Source organism: Anoplophora glabripennis, unplaced genomic scaffold (assembly GCF_000390285.2).
Source record: "Anoplophora glabripennis isolate ALB-LARVAE unplaced genomic scaffold, Agla_2.0 scaffold93, whole genome shotgun sequence".
Lineage (NCBI taxonomy): Eukaryota > Metazoa > Arthropoda > Insecta > Coleoptera > Cerambycidae > Anoplophora > Anoplophora glabripennis.
In genome coordinates, this window is record NW_019416235.1 from 1209505 (window position 1) to 1227062 (window position 17558).

Genomic DNA, 17558 nt, shown 5'->3' on the forward strand with positions numbered 1-17558 from the left:
GAGCGGCGAGTCCAAGAATTAAAGAAGGCAATGCGTGCCCTGACCTTCCAACGAGACAGACGTTCCTGGGATATATTCCTACCACAGGCACTTTTTGTGCTGCGAACTCGCCGCAACGCAGCCACAGGGGAAACACCGTCAAAATTAGTTCTTGGATATGAGCTGCCGCGACCAGGCCAATGGCAAGTGCCTATCTATCAAGAAAATCGAGAAAACATCGAAAGGATCAATCCACGTGTCGTCGTCCAGCGACAGTTAAATTTTCTCGGTCGTTATAGCCGTCGCGACGCACAGCCACCGGTCACGTTTCGCGCGGGTGATCGCGTGATGGTAAAACAAACACCTGCTGCCGGCGCAATGTTCGAACCAGCCTGGTCGGTACGAGGTCGAACGCGACGGACAATTAAACGTTACGTTACATATAGACTTTTTACGACCTGCGCCCGAAGGTAACCGTGATGAGTTGCAGGAAACCGACGAGGATGATGACCTTTCAGACGAGAGCGACGACGGCGATGATCCGTCAGCATCCCCCAGACTAGCTTCCAGAGCATCCATTGAACCTTCCCCAGAGCCTCTACCTCGATCAGCTAATAATCAAGGCGACGTAGATCGACAAAGGCGCTACGAGGAGATAGCACCTCTGGAGTCCATCCAAGGCGTCATCAAGGGCGAGTAGGCCATCCTATGCCAGCATCTCCATGTCCTGTTCACCGTGGCAATCCCAGGAGCCGCGACGAGGGCGATGGAGAGCTACCAACCACCTTCTCCGGGCCGCTAGTCAGTCAGAAAAACCATAGTCAGTTCCCCTGAAGGTTATCAGTAGCTTCGAGCGGTTCAAGGGATGAACCTTCACCATCTGACTCCGACCTGTCCAGTTTGGAAGCCATCCATCAGCTGGAAGTCGTTCAAGGCGAACGATGTCCATCAAAAAGTGCCTCCGCTGCATGTACTGTTAAGGCGAATGCAACCGGAACACCTCCGCAGATCCACAGCCGCCAAGGAGGCGCCGATCTGCCAGCTGTTGTAGGCAATTACCTGTTAGAAGCCATTCATTCGTCTCCTAGGTACCTTAGTAGAATGTTCTATTCTAAAACGCATTATCCATCACGTAGAAGACACCATCTCCAGGCGACTTAAAGCTTGAGACGAGATCCATTAAACCCACCAGTTTTGTAGCCACACCGTAGTATGCATCCAAGGATTCTCCGGGAGACGAACTCCAGAAGATGCCATTCCTCCACCGCTGGGTGAGGTCCACTGCGAGAGGCCCCTCGTCGTGCCAGTGCAGCCCCAGGACGCTCTGTGAGTAAGATGTGCGCGTACGTGGGTGAAATTTGAAAGAAACGCTCGTAGAAGTGCTTAGTGTTAGTTCGTGTATTGTATAAGTTTAGATAAGAAAATTTCATGTAAAATTAAATTGTGCTGGACAGCGCTTATAATGTCCACCCTGTATGTCAAAACTGTTTTGTATATTCTGTAAATGTAATGTATATATACAGAAAATAATTTATAATATTAACTTAAGTAAATGTAAGTGCTTTTGTACTTCTGAATGCCAGGATGCAAATGCTTTAGCATAAACTCGCATTCGAATATTTTTTGTATGTTCCTAAATTGTTATTTCTTGTATTTGAATATTTTTCGCATGTTTAAAAATTGTTATTTCTTATAAGTTAGGTCTCTCTTTCTTAAATAATAAATAAATGGAGATTAATCGCGAACATGCTAAGGGATGAGCCTTCAAAAGGAGGGAGGTGATGCAGTGTTATGCAATTGCGATTAAAAAAAATGTAAATATAATAATAGTTTGTTAATTTTATATTTACTACTCGTAATATGTATTAGTCGGTGATTCTAAATAATTCCAAGTCGCTTATTTGTGACGTTGGCGTTTGGGTCACCGTCCGACTGATATTACTTAGTCAAAATTCGAATTTTCGACACTGAGAGTGAGTGCTGACTGTGTTTCCGAATTCACACGCGTCCCCGTGTACTAGATAAAAAAATACTTTTCTATCATCCCGATTCCAAGGCTCACCCTTCGCATGTTCGCGTTGTCTCGAACATTTTTCAGACCGCCATTCTGGGTTTCAATAATTAATAATAATCCTAATACACCTTCTTACAACTAGTGCTGCCGGCCGTACACAAAAATGCGGGCGGAAGTCAGTTATTATAACGGATTCATATTCTAATGCACAAAATACGTAAAATAGGTAACTTGAATTTTTTCCCTAAATTTCACCGTTCTCAAGTTATTCATACTAATACAATCCTCTAGTGGCAGACACTTCTAACCGTAATATTACAATAGTATTTATGTTTATGCAAAAGTGAGTGCAATTTGTAAGCACATCAACAAATTTCTTTACACTCGTCGCTTTCATCTTTTTGGATTAAAGAACATCTCGGCAAGTTGGGGTGAGTAAATCCAAAATTTGAAAAGATCTACATAAGGGAATTTACTTCCGGGAGATGCAGATTCTTACTAGAAATACTTTGAATCGGCGAGGCTGCGTTCACAAGGCGAAGGGTAGTAAATTTTCACAATATTTGGTCACAAGAAAATCCTCATGAAATTCGGACAAGATCTTTTCAAGGCGAATTTTCTGTGAATTCGCAATAAAGTTTGTGGACCTTTCTTCTTGCTACCCCATCTAAATTTCCAATCATTTCTAAACTCTCTAGAAAACCATCTATTTGAATTATTAAAGGATGTTCCATTAAATATACCACAAAATAACTGGAGGCAAATGGATGGTGCTCCTGCGCATTTTAGGAGAATAATACAAGAATGGCTTAATGGAAATTACATGGGACGATGGATAGGTAGAAGACCAAATGGTGCAGAGGGTTCAGTGTCTTGGCCAGCCAGATCGCTAGATCTATACCCCCTGGACTTCTATGTTTGGGGTTACCTATCTGAAAAGTAAAATTTACTCTACTCCAATAGATACAAGACCACAACTACTGCAAAGAATAGAAGACGGGTGTAATGAATTGAAAGGAAACCACCACATGATGTTAGCTTCAATTAGTGCCATTAATAGAAGATGTCAGAAATGTATCGATGTGGATGGATCGCATTTTGAACAATTGTTGTAAATACATAACGTTAATTTCGTTTCTTGTTTAATTGTTGTTGCTTGGTAAATGAATTTTTATTATTACTTTTAATTTAAATTATTCTTATTTGTGAAGATAGTGAATTAGGCCTCCAGGGGAAACTAAAACACACTAGGAACACTACCTCACAGGTGATGTGGAAAGAATTTTGTTGATCTGCTTACAAATTGCACTTACTTTTAAGCATAAACATTCTTGTAATATTATGGTTAGTTAATAAGTTGAGAACGGCGAATCTTAGGGAAAAAATTCAAGTTACCATTTTTACGTATTTAGTGCATTAGAATATAAATCCGATATAATAACTTGTAAAAAATAGTGGCGTATTTTTTTTTTTTATAAAAAGATGGCGACCCCTGTTCAGTTGTACACCACTGGTTAAACCTTTAGAGCTCATATTTTAGGGAATGCAATACCTCCTGTCATACATTGTCTGTACCAAATTTTATTGAGATCGGTTTAGATTCCAGAGATACAAACAAAAAATCAATTTTTTATAACAACTTCAACACCCTGTATCTCTAAAATGAGGCCGTTCCAGACCAATGTTTATGAGGCAAACACCTATTATTTTAAAGAGATTTATTTGCCCTCGAAGTATCCTGCATAAAATTCGAACCACCCTGTATATACATATATACAGGGTGGCTTTTTTCAGCGTCAAAGTCCAATAGCTCGGTTATGGTAGCACCAGGAAAAAAATATTTTAGACAAAAGTTGCTCCCAGTCAAGTTCTCCACATTTTAAAATTAGTTTAAATTATACTGGATGTCCCAGTTCCCCTGAGCGCCAATCAACTTTGTTTTTTTAAATACAACACCCTATATATTTTTGCATTTTGAATTACTCGATGAATTTTAATGTCACTGTGATTAATAATTATGGTGTCTATTATGCACCGTTTCTATGTTAATTGATGATTTCTTAAAAAAATTACGTTTGCAGCGACTAGGAAAAAATTATTTATCTCGAAAACTAAAAATCGTAGATAAACGAAATCTTTACCATTGTTCTAAGCATGAATAGAGCTATCGAACTAATTAGCCTCCATTAATGTCCGCCCAAGGATGTGCCAAATACGAGCGCCTAAATTTCTGAATTTTCAATCACAGATAACTTGATTTTTTCAAATGGAACCATGTACTAGATTTTATTCAGGTGGATTCAAAATTTAATTTCCTTTCGATTTTGTTAAGGTATGTTAGGGTCTATTTCAAACGGTTTTGAAGATAGTCACATTTTTTCTCAATTTTTATAATTGTGGCTGGTATTTTCATATTACCCGCTCAACCAATACATAAATTATTATAATTAACAAATTTACAAAACAGGTAAAATCATTCTTTTAATTCATAAAAAATTATAAAATTTAACTTAAATGCAAAATGGAATGTTAATTTTAGTCGGCCTAGGTGAACAGAGTAATTGAGTTCCCCCTCAAACTCCATTAGCTTGTTTAAACAAAATGGGCCTTGGGATAGAATGGAGGCATTCTGCCTCATAATATAAAAGTATTTTTAAACTTACAGAGAACAATAAAAGTGGGTACAGGTACAGGCACTTATAATCAAAATTTTCCTCAAACATCCATACAGATTTTTTTTATGAAAATTAATTAAATACAACAGTATACAATTTTATTTATAATTATCATCAAACAATAAATGGTAATAAATAATTATAATAAATGTTCAAAATTTCGGCCATTTTGATTTAAACATAACTGAAGTCGTTGAATATGTGATGTCTGCACGTTTACTAACATTCTTTGCTGAATCTGTTGAAATGCGTCTGAAATTCGAAGTCGCATGTCATCTGCTGTTGTAGGAGGAGTTGAATAAACGATGTCTTTAACATAGCCCCATAAAAAAAAATCGCACGGCGTAAGATCGGGACTTCTTGCTGACCAATGAATGGGTCCACCCCTGCCAATCCATCGTCCTCCATATTGATCATTGAGAAAATTTCTCACACGAGAAGAATTATGTGGTGGGGCACCATCTTGTTGTAGCCACAAATTTTGCCTTACATTCAGAGGAACATTCTCTAGTAGAATAGGCAAATCATTAATTAAAAAATGGTGATACATTTCTCCATTAAGTGTACCATTAAAGAAGTGGGGTCCAATCACCCTGTCTCCTAGTATCCCACCCCAAACATTTAATGTCCACCTATTTTGAAAGTTCCTTGGACGTGTTAAATGGGGATTACTATCTGCGTAGTAGTGGTTATTTCTTGAATTTGGAGACCCATTATTATGGAATGTAGATTCATCCGTAAAAAGTACGTTATTAAAAAAGTTCCTGTAAATGCCAATTTTATCCAGTGCCCATTGGCAGTACTCTGTTCGTAGAGCAAAATCTTCATTTGTTAGGTTCTGTACTTTTATAAAACGATAAGCGTGATATTTATAACGTTTAAGAACTCTCTGCAACGAAAATCGGCTCACTCCGAGTGTCGTGCTTAATTCTCTTTGACCAATTTGAGGGTTTTCAAGTACAGACAACAAAATCTCGGTTTCTTTATTTTCATCCAATACATAATTTACCCTTGTGGGTTTCTTGTAGCAGACTGAAGAATTTTCAACAAACCTTTCCTTTACTCGGCGCAATGATCTAACTGCAGGTTGCCTTCTTTGCGGAAAACGTTGATTGTAAATTCTTGCAGCCAGAAGACAATTTCCATTGCTTTCGCCAATAACATAAGCCATATCCCTTAATTCGTCGTTGGAAAAATGCATCTTTTCAAAAAATACTGAAATACCACAGTACAGTAGAAGATTGACAGTGATGATAATTTAACTTGACATTTAGTTGCTAGGAAACGAAATGAAAATACCAGCCACAATTATAAAAATTGAGAAAAAATGTGATTATCTTCAAAACCGTTTGAAATAGACCCTAACATACCTTAACAAAATCGAAAGGAAATTAAATTTTGAATCCACCTGAATAAAATCTAGTACATGGTTCCATTTGAAAAAATCAAGTTATCTGTGATTGAAAATTCAGAAATTTAGGCGCTCGTATTTGGCACATCCTTGGGCGGATGTTAATGGAGGCTAATTAGTTCGATAGCTCTGGTCACGCTTAGAACAATGGTAAAGATTTCGTTTATCTACGATTTTTAGCTTTCGAGATAAATAATTTTTTCCTAGTCGCTGCAAACGTAATTTTTTTAAGAAATCATCAATTAACATAGAAACGGTGCATAATAGGCACCACAATTATTAATTACAGTGACATTAAAATTCATCGAGTAATTCAAAAATGCAAAAATATATAGGGTATTGTATTTAAAAAAAACAAATTTGATGGGCGCTCAGGGGAACTGGGACATCCTGTATAATTCTAAATTTTAAAGTATGGAGAACTTGACTGGGAGCAACTTTTGTCTAAAATATTTTTTTCCTGGTGCTACCATAACCGAGCTATTGGTCTTTGACGCTGAAAAAAGTCACCTTGTATACCTATATAAAATTTTGGAATTTAGTCGGGTATGTCAGTCAATTTAATAAAGAAGATTCTTTATTCAGTTCAAGCTTTCGATCACTTTATTGTCTCTTCCTCAGGAACTAAATGTTGAGATTATATTATAAAAATGATAACCCGACGAAACATTGATCCATGTCTTGAATAAAAATTTTTTAAAAGTTACACATTAAAATCCATTTAAAATTTGACAACAAAATTGAAAAAACAACACATTATTTAAACTATTAAATACTAATACTACTCGTATGTCATGACCACATGGTTGTAGAGGTTATAATATAAGGGTAGAAAAAGAGTGGTGAGGCGAGCCCGCTGCCGCAATATCCCGTTCGTCTCTTTACTGACCATACCATGGCTTCTCCTACCGCTCGGCATTCCCTTAAAGCGCACTCCTAATTGGGTGTCTTATTTAATTCCTAACTAATTAAGGGGGCGTCTGACAAAAAAATACCAAAGTACTTTTCATCTCAGAATTTCATTCTCTTTCTACAGCTAGTGTCTATCAACTATTTTTATGACACCCGATATAGTAGTATTTTGTATTTTGCATTTTCTGCATTTTCTGCGTAAGATTTTTGATTAGGCAAATTATTTTATTAAAAAGTAACCGTTGCTGATGCTTTTGGCCTAAGGACTTACTTAATTGTTTTTAAAAATTTTATTCCCAGGTAGCAAAACGCTGAGTATATGTCAGAAAAACATTAACTATTTATGTATTTTTCAACTGATATAGTATTATTGTGTTATGAAGATAACATCAACTACTACTTTTCCAATAATTTCTTTATAGAGGACATCCTGTATATTTTGACCCAGTTAAAACTACATTATTATACATAATAAAAAAATTTTTCCTCTTTTCAGTGGTTTTTACGCAAATTCAAAAATCAAGAAATATACTATAAAAAGTTCCATTTAAAAAAAATATCGCTATCCAAAAAAATTTAGAAAGCAAGCATCATCCAAAACTCAAATATTCCCACAAATAAAAATCTGTATCTCTTAAATGAATAGCTATCGCATCTTGGGAGCTAAATTCATTTCACCATTCTATAAAATTGAGTATGTAGCATTTAAACTACCTTTTTGTGTCTTTTCGGGAAATAGAAAAATCCTCACAAGTCTCGAACAGATGAAGTAGGTAATTTTTACTCTGAAAAATTGAAATCTGGGATATGATTATTTCACACTGTTATTACATATTTTTTACAAATAAGATAGTCACTCCTTGTAGGTACACATGTACCAACTTTGTCATTTAACAGCATCATTCTAATGTTACTTATTAAAAATTATGTCTTTTTCAGGATGGGAATTACGAGGGCTCCACTGTTACAAATTTTTTAATATCAGGCATTCGTGGGAAAAGGCAGCTGAACTCTGTAGAAGGTAAATATTTGACATAATTTTATTATTTACATTTCACATTATATTTTCGATTAATTTAGATTTTTTGTTATTATTTTTGTAATTTAATTGATTTTACTTCTCTAGTGATAAGAAGTTAATTTAAAACCCCTTATACAGGGTGATTCATTAATAACTGTACATAGGCTAACTGGATAATCCTGGGCTGATAATATGAAGAACCGACACATAACGCTTAAATAAAATATGGCTCCTTACAGAGTTACAAGGTGCTTTACTTAAGAAATTTTAAATAATTTTTGCGCATTACTTTAACCCTATCATACTTGGCTAGATATTTTAGAACATATTAAAAAATGCTACAAAATCTTTCATGGCCACTACCAGATATGTACGGCAGGGGTAGAGGGTCAGTTTCCCATTTCTAACTTCTACGCCACTGGCGGAATTTTTATTTTGGTACAATTTTTCAATTCTTCAATAGGTACTTTCTATGCAATTAACTATTCCTTCATAGCGGTAAAGACATTATTTCTCGAGATTTTTAAATTTTAATAATAGATATCCATAATTTGATTTTTATTTTATTATGTAATTTGTCACTTATTATTATTCACGTCGGTGTCTTCTGGCACATGGGATTGCATTGCATTAGTTGAATTAGGTTTTACAGTTAGAGATGTTTTAAAATCTTATGAGCTTTGACCTTCATATGCGCAGAAACATAATTCCGACCGTCGCCTAAATGATTCTACGTCCTAAAAACATTACACCTATTATTCACAGTCTCTCGAGCTCTAGCGTAAACAAGCCTTTGAACCGATTACAAATATCATAATAAAATGCCCTATTCTTTATTATTTTAATTTAAACACTAAAAATATATATAACGAACGTTCGCCAGTTGACTTTATTGATGCCAGAGCGCCTTAGTTCATTTCTAGTTGTAATGAGGCACGTGGTCTAATTCTGAGTCAATGTTTTCACAACGTGCTTATTAGAAGAATTATGGGGATACGCCACGCCTTTCGCGCATTTCGCGGCTCATGAGATATTAAAAGATCTCTAACAATTTTGATAATGAACGCAAATGCGTTGCTGGTATTTCATCTCTTTTGAAGTGCGTCAAGCAACACTGACAACAAATTTATTATTGTGTATAGTTGGCTTTGGTCTGAAACAATCATTTCGATATAATAGATTCTGTCATTTTTGTTAGTTAGTATAAGTATCTATAAGATTAAATGAAACGAACATTTATTTCTAAAATGTTTTTGATTTTTGTTTATTGTTATTAAATTTATTATTGATATTAAATTTGTACTAATAAACTCAACTGTAAAACCTAATTCAATTAATGCAATGCAATCCGATGACAGAAGACACCGACTTGAATAATAATAATATGACAAATAAATTACATAACAAAATAAAAATGATTATGCAGCACTATGTTTAACTTTAAAAATCTCGAGATATAATGACTTTACCGCTATGAATAGTAGGTTAATTGTATAGAAAGTATTGAAGAATTGAAAAATTGTACCAAAATAAAAATTCCGTCCGTAGAAGTTAGGAATGGGAAACTGCCCATCTACCCCTGTCATACACCTCTGGTAGTAGCCATGAACGATTTTGTAGCATTTTTTAATATGTTCTAAACTGTATGCCAAGTATGATAAGGAAATATTAAACAGGGTGAAAGTAATGGGCAAAATCATTTTAAAAATTTTAAATAAAACACCCTGTAACTCCCTAAGGAGCCATATTTTATGAAAGCGTTATGTGTCAATTCTTCGTATTTTCAGCCCAGGATTATCCATAAGCGGAAGTACAATTATGAATGAATCCAATGTATATCTATTGCAATTTAAAAATTTCTTCAAAATAAACAAGAATTTAGCATAAGATACGTACAGCTAATAAATTATATATTTATATGACTTCAATGTAACCTACAAATTTATTTGATTTGTTCTTGCTAAATCAGTTAATAAAGAAAAATATAACAAACGTACACCCACTCACATGATTTATCCTATTTGTGGTCTAGATTTCCAAATTACTCTAACGATGATGGCAAAAATACAGTCCATTTTTTTCTAATCTTAATTAAGTAAGTATGAATAAAAGAAGACGTTGATGTGCCTCTAATTAAGTTCAAAGTTATAAGTTTAGAATTATATATCGAAGAATACAAATATTAAAAAATATAATATTTATTAATATAATAATATTCATAAATAAACATATATGTTGAAAGTACCTACCTAAATTAACTAAAAAGTAAATTAATAATTATTATTCTTATTATTAAAAACTCTATATACAATATATTTTTATCATCAGAAAAAACCGATTAAAAAAATAGTTTGATCGTCCCCCTTTATTTTTGCCATTCATTAGTTTTCTGTTAAAATAATTAAAGTCCTCTTAAAAAGTACTAAGAAGACATATTTTTTTAGTTTTTAACAATTCTTTATATAATGAGATAATTGAAATCGGAAAATTATTAATTCAGAAGGATCAGTCAAGCTCATCCTCTAGATATCTTTTTAAATATGTTTTTAAGTTAAGTTTTTAATTGTTTTTTTATAGATATGGTAGTGATTTAATGATAATTGAAAACTACAGTGAAAATAATTCAACAGCGAACATAACGGCTGCAACATTACCCTTAGAACGAAAGGATGTTACCCAATACTGGTTAGGTTTAGCATCTTTAGATGATCTAAGAACCAATACACTTGAATCGGCTGCTGGAACTTTAGTATCACAATATTCAGGTAGGCAACATAAGTACCTACTGATTTGTTTTTACCTATATTGCTTAGAAAATATATTTAGATAAAAATATAAACATTTTTAGAGGATTTTTTAAATTTAATTAAATTTAGAATTTACACATTTTTCATTTTATCTTTTAGATTGAATGTTTATTTGTTTATCTTTTATCTAAAAGACGGGTTTAGATAAAAGATAATTGTAGCGAATATTATAATTATAATTTTATTATTGTCATTTTATATTGAGATTTTACCTTAAACCTTTCTACCTATTCTGACCAAAAAGTGTTTGCTCAAATGAGATAGATTGCTATTCTACACACGATATCAGGTTAAATTTCAAGAGTAGTTTCCTTGGATGCAATCAATGTATTAAGTTCTTCTTCTTATAATTCCTTAAAATGAGACGGATCCAAAAAAATATTTTTATCCAACACTTGTATATGATACTATAATATTTGGTTTTAAAGGAATAATGTGGCCTATAAGTCACTAGTGTGTTATAAACCATAAGTCACTAGTAAGTTATGACCAATAACCTACTAGTGACTTATAGAAATCATAAAAAGACAAATGTTTGGTTTATTTTTCTAGTTTTTATTAGAAAACCAATTTGAAACAGCAATAAGTCAAAAAATAACCTAAAATGCTACAAACTTACAATCTGCCTACTTATTAATATTAACATTAACATTTATGACAGCCGTAATTTGATGCCAAAGGATTATTGGAATCATTTTGTGATTTTGGTAAATCTATAGAACAGGTTGCCCCTTTACTTGTGCGTGCTTCAGGAGTCTGTACCCCTTATATCTTTTTAGTAATATCAATTTTGCTGGAAATTGACTCTTATATATATAGTCCAAGAGAATTAAGCTCAAAACCTTCGAGATATGGCTGTTGCTTGACGTAGTTTAGATATTAGTAAAAATCGGTCAAAAATAATATAAACAAAGAAAATATAATGTTGCGCCAAGAAAAAAAAGATGTGCTATTCTCAGAAAAAAATAAAAACTGCAAAAATACTCAAAAATCACGTGTTTTTTCTAACATTTTCCAATATAACTTCTTAAATATGCAGTTTACAGAAAAAACTGTTACTGATGAAATTGTTTGTTATGAAATTTGCTATAAGACAGAATTGTTTTGATACCTGCGCATTTCATATTTTTGTTGCTAGATAGCCAAAACAGCGTAAGAAAGTGATGAAAATCGAGGTAATTTTGAAGCGTTCAACTGACAGGTAAGAAATTGCCCAATTGGACTATAAATGTAGATGTAAGTACTTTAAAGGATTACAAAACGAAATCCCAAAACTCGATCGAAATCGGTCTGATAGTTTTGGTATGAGACAATTTCTTACTAAATTTCAGCGCGAAATGTTATTTTTTTGCGTCAGTGCTGAGGTTAAAGTTAGGCATTTTAATTGGCGCTGATTTTTTTACACATAATTGGACTCTTTAACTATCATATAGAATCGTTATAATATTAATTTTCTTTTTTTTAATAGTTTTTGGAATGATTTTAAAAATTCGAAAAATTTTGACTTTATAAACAAATACTTTCGTGAAGCCGTTTTGTGGGTTGGAATATATACCAAAGTACTAAAAAATAGTTCTCGGAAAGACGCTTAACTTGAAAAAAATAACGTTCAAATCGGTCATATAAGTTCCAAGATATAGTGTGTCAAAGTCAACAAGCGCTTGCTGCAAAACTATACATAATGTAACAACAAAAATTGAATTTGGTAGGTTTTTTAAAGAACTTTCCGCACGTTTATAACGCACGTGTGCTTTTTATATGAAAATTCAATGAATATCGATAAACCGAGAAGAGGGGATGAATTGAAAATGAAATCGTGCGTTCAAAGAGCGCGCGCGCTTCGGCGTTCAGTATCTCGACTTCTATGGCTCCGATTTTGATGTTTTTTTTTTAAATCGATATAGAAAAATGAGAGGAATTCAATTACCAAGGTTTCATTAAAATATAAAGCCCTTTTCGGTCTATTACGACTAAAAATTTTCGACATTTTGTCGTTATACTATATGTAAATAATAATATCGATGGTAGGATATAGGTACATAATGCACTGTTACTAGGTATTAATTTTAATAATTACGTGGTAATAATGTTTAAATAAAATCTTTAAATTTTTATTTAATATGTAATTTATTTATTGTATTCATATAATATAGAAAAAAATATAAATACAAATAATTATTTATTTATGTTTACAAAACGTGTTTATTATATTTTCATAATCATCGTATTATTAAAGTTTTTCACTTTTTTACATCATTGGTGTTTTCACTTATAATATCAGCATTTGAATAAGTATCGTTGTCCATTATTTTCAAATCAGTGTTTAACTAATTGTAAGTAGGTACCACTGTTAAATTAACAGCAAATAATGACTTATGGTTGGTTAATTTGATTTTTTAAATTTGCCAGCAATTTCATAGCCATCCTCGCAAGAAAATGGATCATTTTATTTATCACAAAATCCGTCAAAAACAGAAAAATTAAAAGATAGGTATAGGGAGGTGTAATATGGATAGATGTGGAGTAAATTTCTACAACAGATTTTTATTAAATATACAGGGTGTCCCATTTAGAAAAACCAAGTTTTGGCGGTTCGGTCAATCAAATTCGACAATAAATATGAAATTGAAATAGGTCGAAGACCATTAGACCATTAGAGATACATATAGGGAAGCTTTATAAAAGTCCTCTAAAAATATGCGTAGAATTCAAATATACAAAAATTAACAGGATGTTCCATTTATAATAAGCAAATAGGTGGCGACTACCGGTATAACCGGAAGTACTACAACAATGGCATTATTTTATTTAAACTCTAAATAAAACCTCCAAGACCACTAGGTCAAAAATTATCAAAATTCAAAACGAAATAGTCTCCGAAATATTCTAATGGGTCGTCACCGCATGGCCTGTATAATGAATTGCAAAGTGCGATTTTTAATTGTTTACTAAAGGAAAGAAGAAATTTTTGAGAGCGAAATCAGCTATGCTATAAAAAAGCGGAATATTTTTTTAATAATGCGATCATACGTTTTATAAATATCAAATAATAATTATTTGTATCTGCATTTTTTTTATATTAGATATGTATATGTATACAATAAATAAATTACATTATTACATAAAAATTTCAAGATTTTAAACATTATTACCAAGTAGTTATTAAAATTAATACGTATTAACAATAGAATATCTATTAATTATTTACACGAATATACAACAATGAACTGTGTGAAATTTTAAGCAGTCGTAATAGGCTGATAAGGCTTTATAATATTTCAATGAAATCTTGATAATTGAATTCGTTTTTCGTGTGAACATTTTGCTATATCGATTTTAAAAAAATCATCAAAATCGGAGCCGTAGAAGCCGAGATATTGAACGCCGAAGAGGGCACGTTCTTTTTGAACGCGCGATTTCAATTTCTATCATTCATCCCATCCCCCGGGTTTTGCGGCTCAAATGGTCGGTTTGGCGATATTCATTGAATTTTCATATAAAAAGCACACGTGCGATAATATTTATAAAAGTATATACGAAAAGTTCTTAAAAAACCTACCAAATTCAATTTTTGTTGTGCATTATGCATAGTTTTGCAGCTAACGCTTGTTGACTTTGACACTTGATATCTCGGAACTTATGTGACCGATTTGAACGTTCTTTTTTTCAAGTTAAGCGTCTTTCCGAGAACTATTTTTAGTACTTTGGTATATATTCCAACCCGCAAAACCGCTTCACGAAAGTATTTGTTTATAAAGTCAAAATTTTTCGAATTTTTAAAATCGTTCCAAAAATTATTAAAAAAAAAGAAAATTAATATTATAACGATTATATATGATAGTTAAAGAGTCCAAGTATGTGTAAAAAAATCAGCGCCAATTAAAATGCCTAACTTTAACCTCAGCACTGACGCAAAAAAATAACGACATTTCGCGCTAAAATTTAGTAACAAATTGTCTCATACCAAAACTATCAGACCGATTTCGATCGGGTTTTTGGATTTCGTTTTGTAATCCTTTAAAGTACTTATATCTACATTTATAGTAGAATTGGACAATTTCTTACCTATCAGTTGAACGCTTCAATATTACCTCGATTTTCATCACTTTCTCACGCTGATTTGGCTATATAGCAACAAAAATATGAAATGCGCAGGTATAAAAACAATTCTGTGTTATAGCAAATTTCATAACAAGCAATTTCATCAGTAATAGTTTTTTCTGTAACTGCATATTTAAGAAGTTATATTGGAAAATTTTAGAAAAAACACGTGATTTTTGAGAATTTTAATTTTTTCTGCGAATAGCACAACTTTTTTTCTTGGCGCAACCTTATATTTTCAATGTTTATATTATTTTCGACCGATTTTTACTAATATCTAAACTACGTCAAGCAACAGCAATGCCAATGTGGAATTCTCCTGGACTAATAACCTTCTGCCACGGTAGATGACTTCTATCCACCGTGGCGTTTGAGTCTTGTAATATCCTCTCCAGCATTGGCCAAGAGCGTTGCAGATACACGACGCAAGACATGCCCTGTATATAAATTGCATTAGGGATTTTTGATAGCTTATTAATACTAACACATTGACTTGTGCATTTTCCCTTTTGAAAATTGCAAAAGAACCTTTTATGCTGCACATTTTGAGGTCTTAGCTTAGAATATTTTCTAATTAATTCAGTTGGATTAACACAAAATTCTTCATTTAACACAGCGAAGCTTCTTGGTTTGTTCGTTTTAGTATTTGAAATCATGATGTGGATATACTGCCTCCTCTATATTGTCTATGCTTAGATGGGCCAATTCCTCGCAACGACAAGCGCCAAAAACTCAGTAGAACCTATCTTATTCATAAAATGATCTTCGTCTAGGGCTTCACGCAAAAATTGTTCGATTTATTCTCTTTCTAGGACCTTGGATTTTTTTGGTTAAAAATGGTTGTGCTTAGACTTCAGAGTCTAAGTTAGTCTTTGGAATTTAGAAATTACAATATTCTTGTAAACTCAAAGTTGACTTCAACATGGAATATTTAGTCCACAATGTGGATGGAGCTAATTTTTCACTTAAATTGAAAAAATAAGCCAGCAAAGCAAAACATCTTCATTTACGCCTTTCCCCCCTTCTTTGATTATCCAATCTTGAAATTCCTTCAGTTCTTTGTTGTACATAGATTTTCATTTCTCCGGAATGATGCCTGCAGTAGCGGCATTAGCTTTTTCTAAAATTTCAGATGGAATTTTCACATTTTCCATTTTTTGAGTCTTGGTTTTAGGATTTCAACGTGATTTCAACTAAAAAAATATTGTGTGTTTACTGACAATCCTTGGTTACATACACAATTTAGGTTGACACTCGCATCCTAAAAAATACATTCATTTCGTTGAATTAGTTTTTCTGACATTGACAACTTGAAATTTTGAGTTACTTTTATTTATTATTAAAACGAAATTCTATGAGTGTTGGATAAAATTTTATATGGCATTCATGTGTTACATCATATAAGTCACTTGGGAAAATTAGCTAAACATTTCCCAGCGTGACTTATATACAGGATGTTAATTAAGTATGTACAATAAATTCAACAGACGATTATTTATGTGATTTTAAGGCAAAAAGTTCATATAAACATTGGTGCGCAGATGCTTCGTTTTCAAAATATAAGATGTTACTTTTGTAAAAAAAAAATTGTTGTAATTTGGCAGTTATTTATACTTTATGTTATTTAGATGTTACACGTCATTAATAAAAAATTATAAAAAAATGATAATTTCCAAAAGAAATTTTTCCCCATGTTTCTTGTGTGGTCCAGGGATATGCAATTAAGTGTATTTTATTTTTCTCCGGCTTTGAATTTGAAAAGTTTTAAAGGTACATTTGTTTCATACCAAAATGATTTGCACTGAAAATTTTAAACTTGCAGATGTAATATCAATCGATTTGGAACATTTCATCGTTCTCTTCATCATCATCGTCGTCTTCATTATTGTCATCCTCATTATTGGTGGAAAAATTATATAATCAGTGCTAATAGCTAAGAGTCTCATGGCGATAAATAAAGAACTATATTTTGAGGTGTTTTAAATTACCTTGTACAATGAAGGGCAACTTAAAGTCCCCACTAATTGGGTCGCTCTCATTCTCTCGCGCCCCACCACAAATAATTAGGTATGTTTCGGACTGAGAGTGTTGTTTGCAAATATACACCGTGGCACCAAAAACTGTTGTATTCAATAGGGTGAATAATAATTAATCCGATAACAGTTGCATTTGATATTTTAAAATATATTATTTTATTAATAATATGTAATGTATTGTAACATTTCTTGGTTAGTTAAATAATTATATTGAAGATTTTTTTAAAAATAAAATGTTATAAACCGTTTACTATTTTAACCATTGTTCACTACATCCACATACCTGCATATTTAGTGTTTTCCTGTATTAGAGATATTCATTTATAAATGTTGTCTTAAATCAATACATACAGGGTGGACTAATAGTGATTATATTACTCCTATGTCATATAGATAGAAAATACATATTTTATTAGGGCATCGAGCGGTGCCTTAAAGAGGACATTTTAAAAATATTATGAAGTATACGGAGCGTTTTGGAAAGATGTATCAAACATGATTTATAAATAGGATGACCCGTTTTTTATATTTCATATATACAAAATATTTCAGACAAAATAACTAATGTTTTCAAAAATGAATAAAATATATAAATTGCAAAT

General features: G+C 32.5%; 1 protein-coding gene across 1 annotated transcript in view; it reads left to right on the forward strand.

The window, feature by feature from the left end:
- Positions 1-1735: 1735 nt before the first annotated feature.
- LOC108903629 (dorsal-ventral patterning tolloid-like protein 1) overlaps positions 1736-17558 on the forward strand; it is a 61487-nt gene continuing 45664 nt past the window's right edge. The window contains exons 1-3 of the mRNA XM_018705863.1: positions 1736-1757; positions 7931-8012; positions 10590-10777. Of these exons, the coding sequence (XP_018561379.1) occupies positions 1736-1757; positions 7931-8012; positions 10590-10777 (292 nt within the window). The remainder of the gene's footprint in view (positions 1758-7930; positions 8013-10589; positions 10778-17558) is intronic.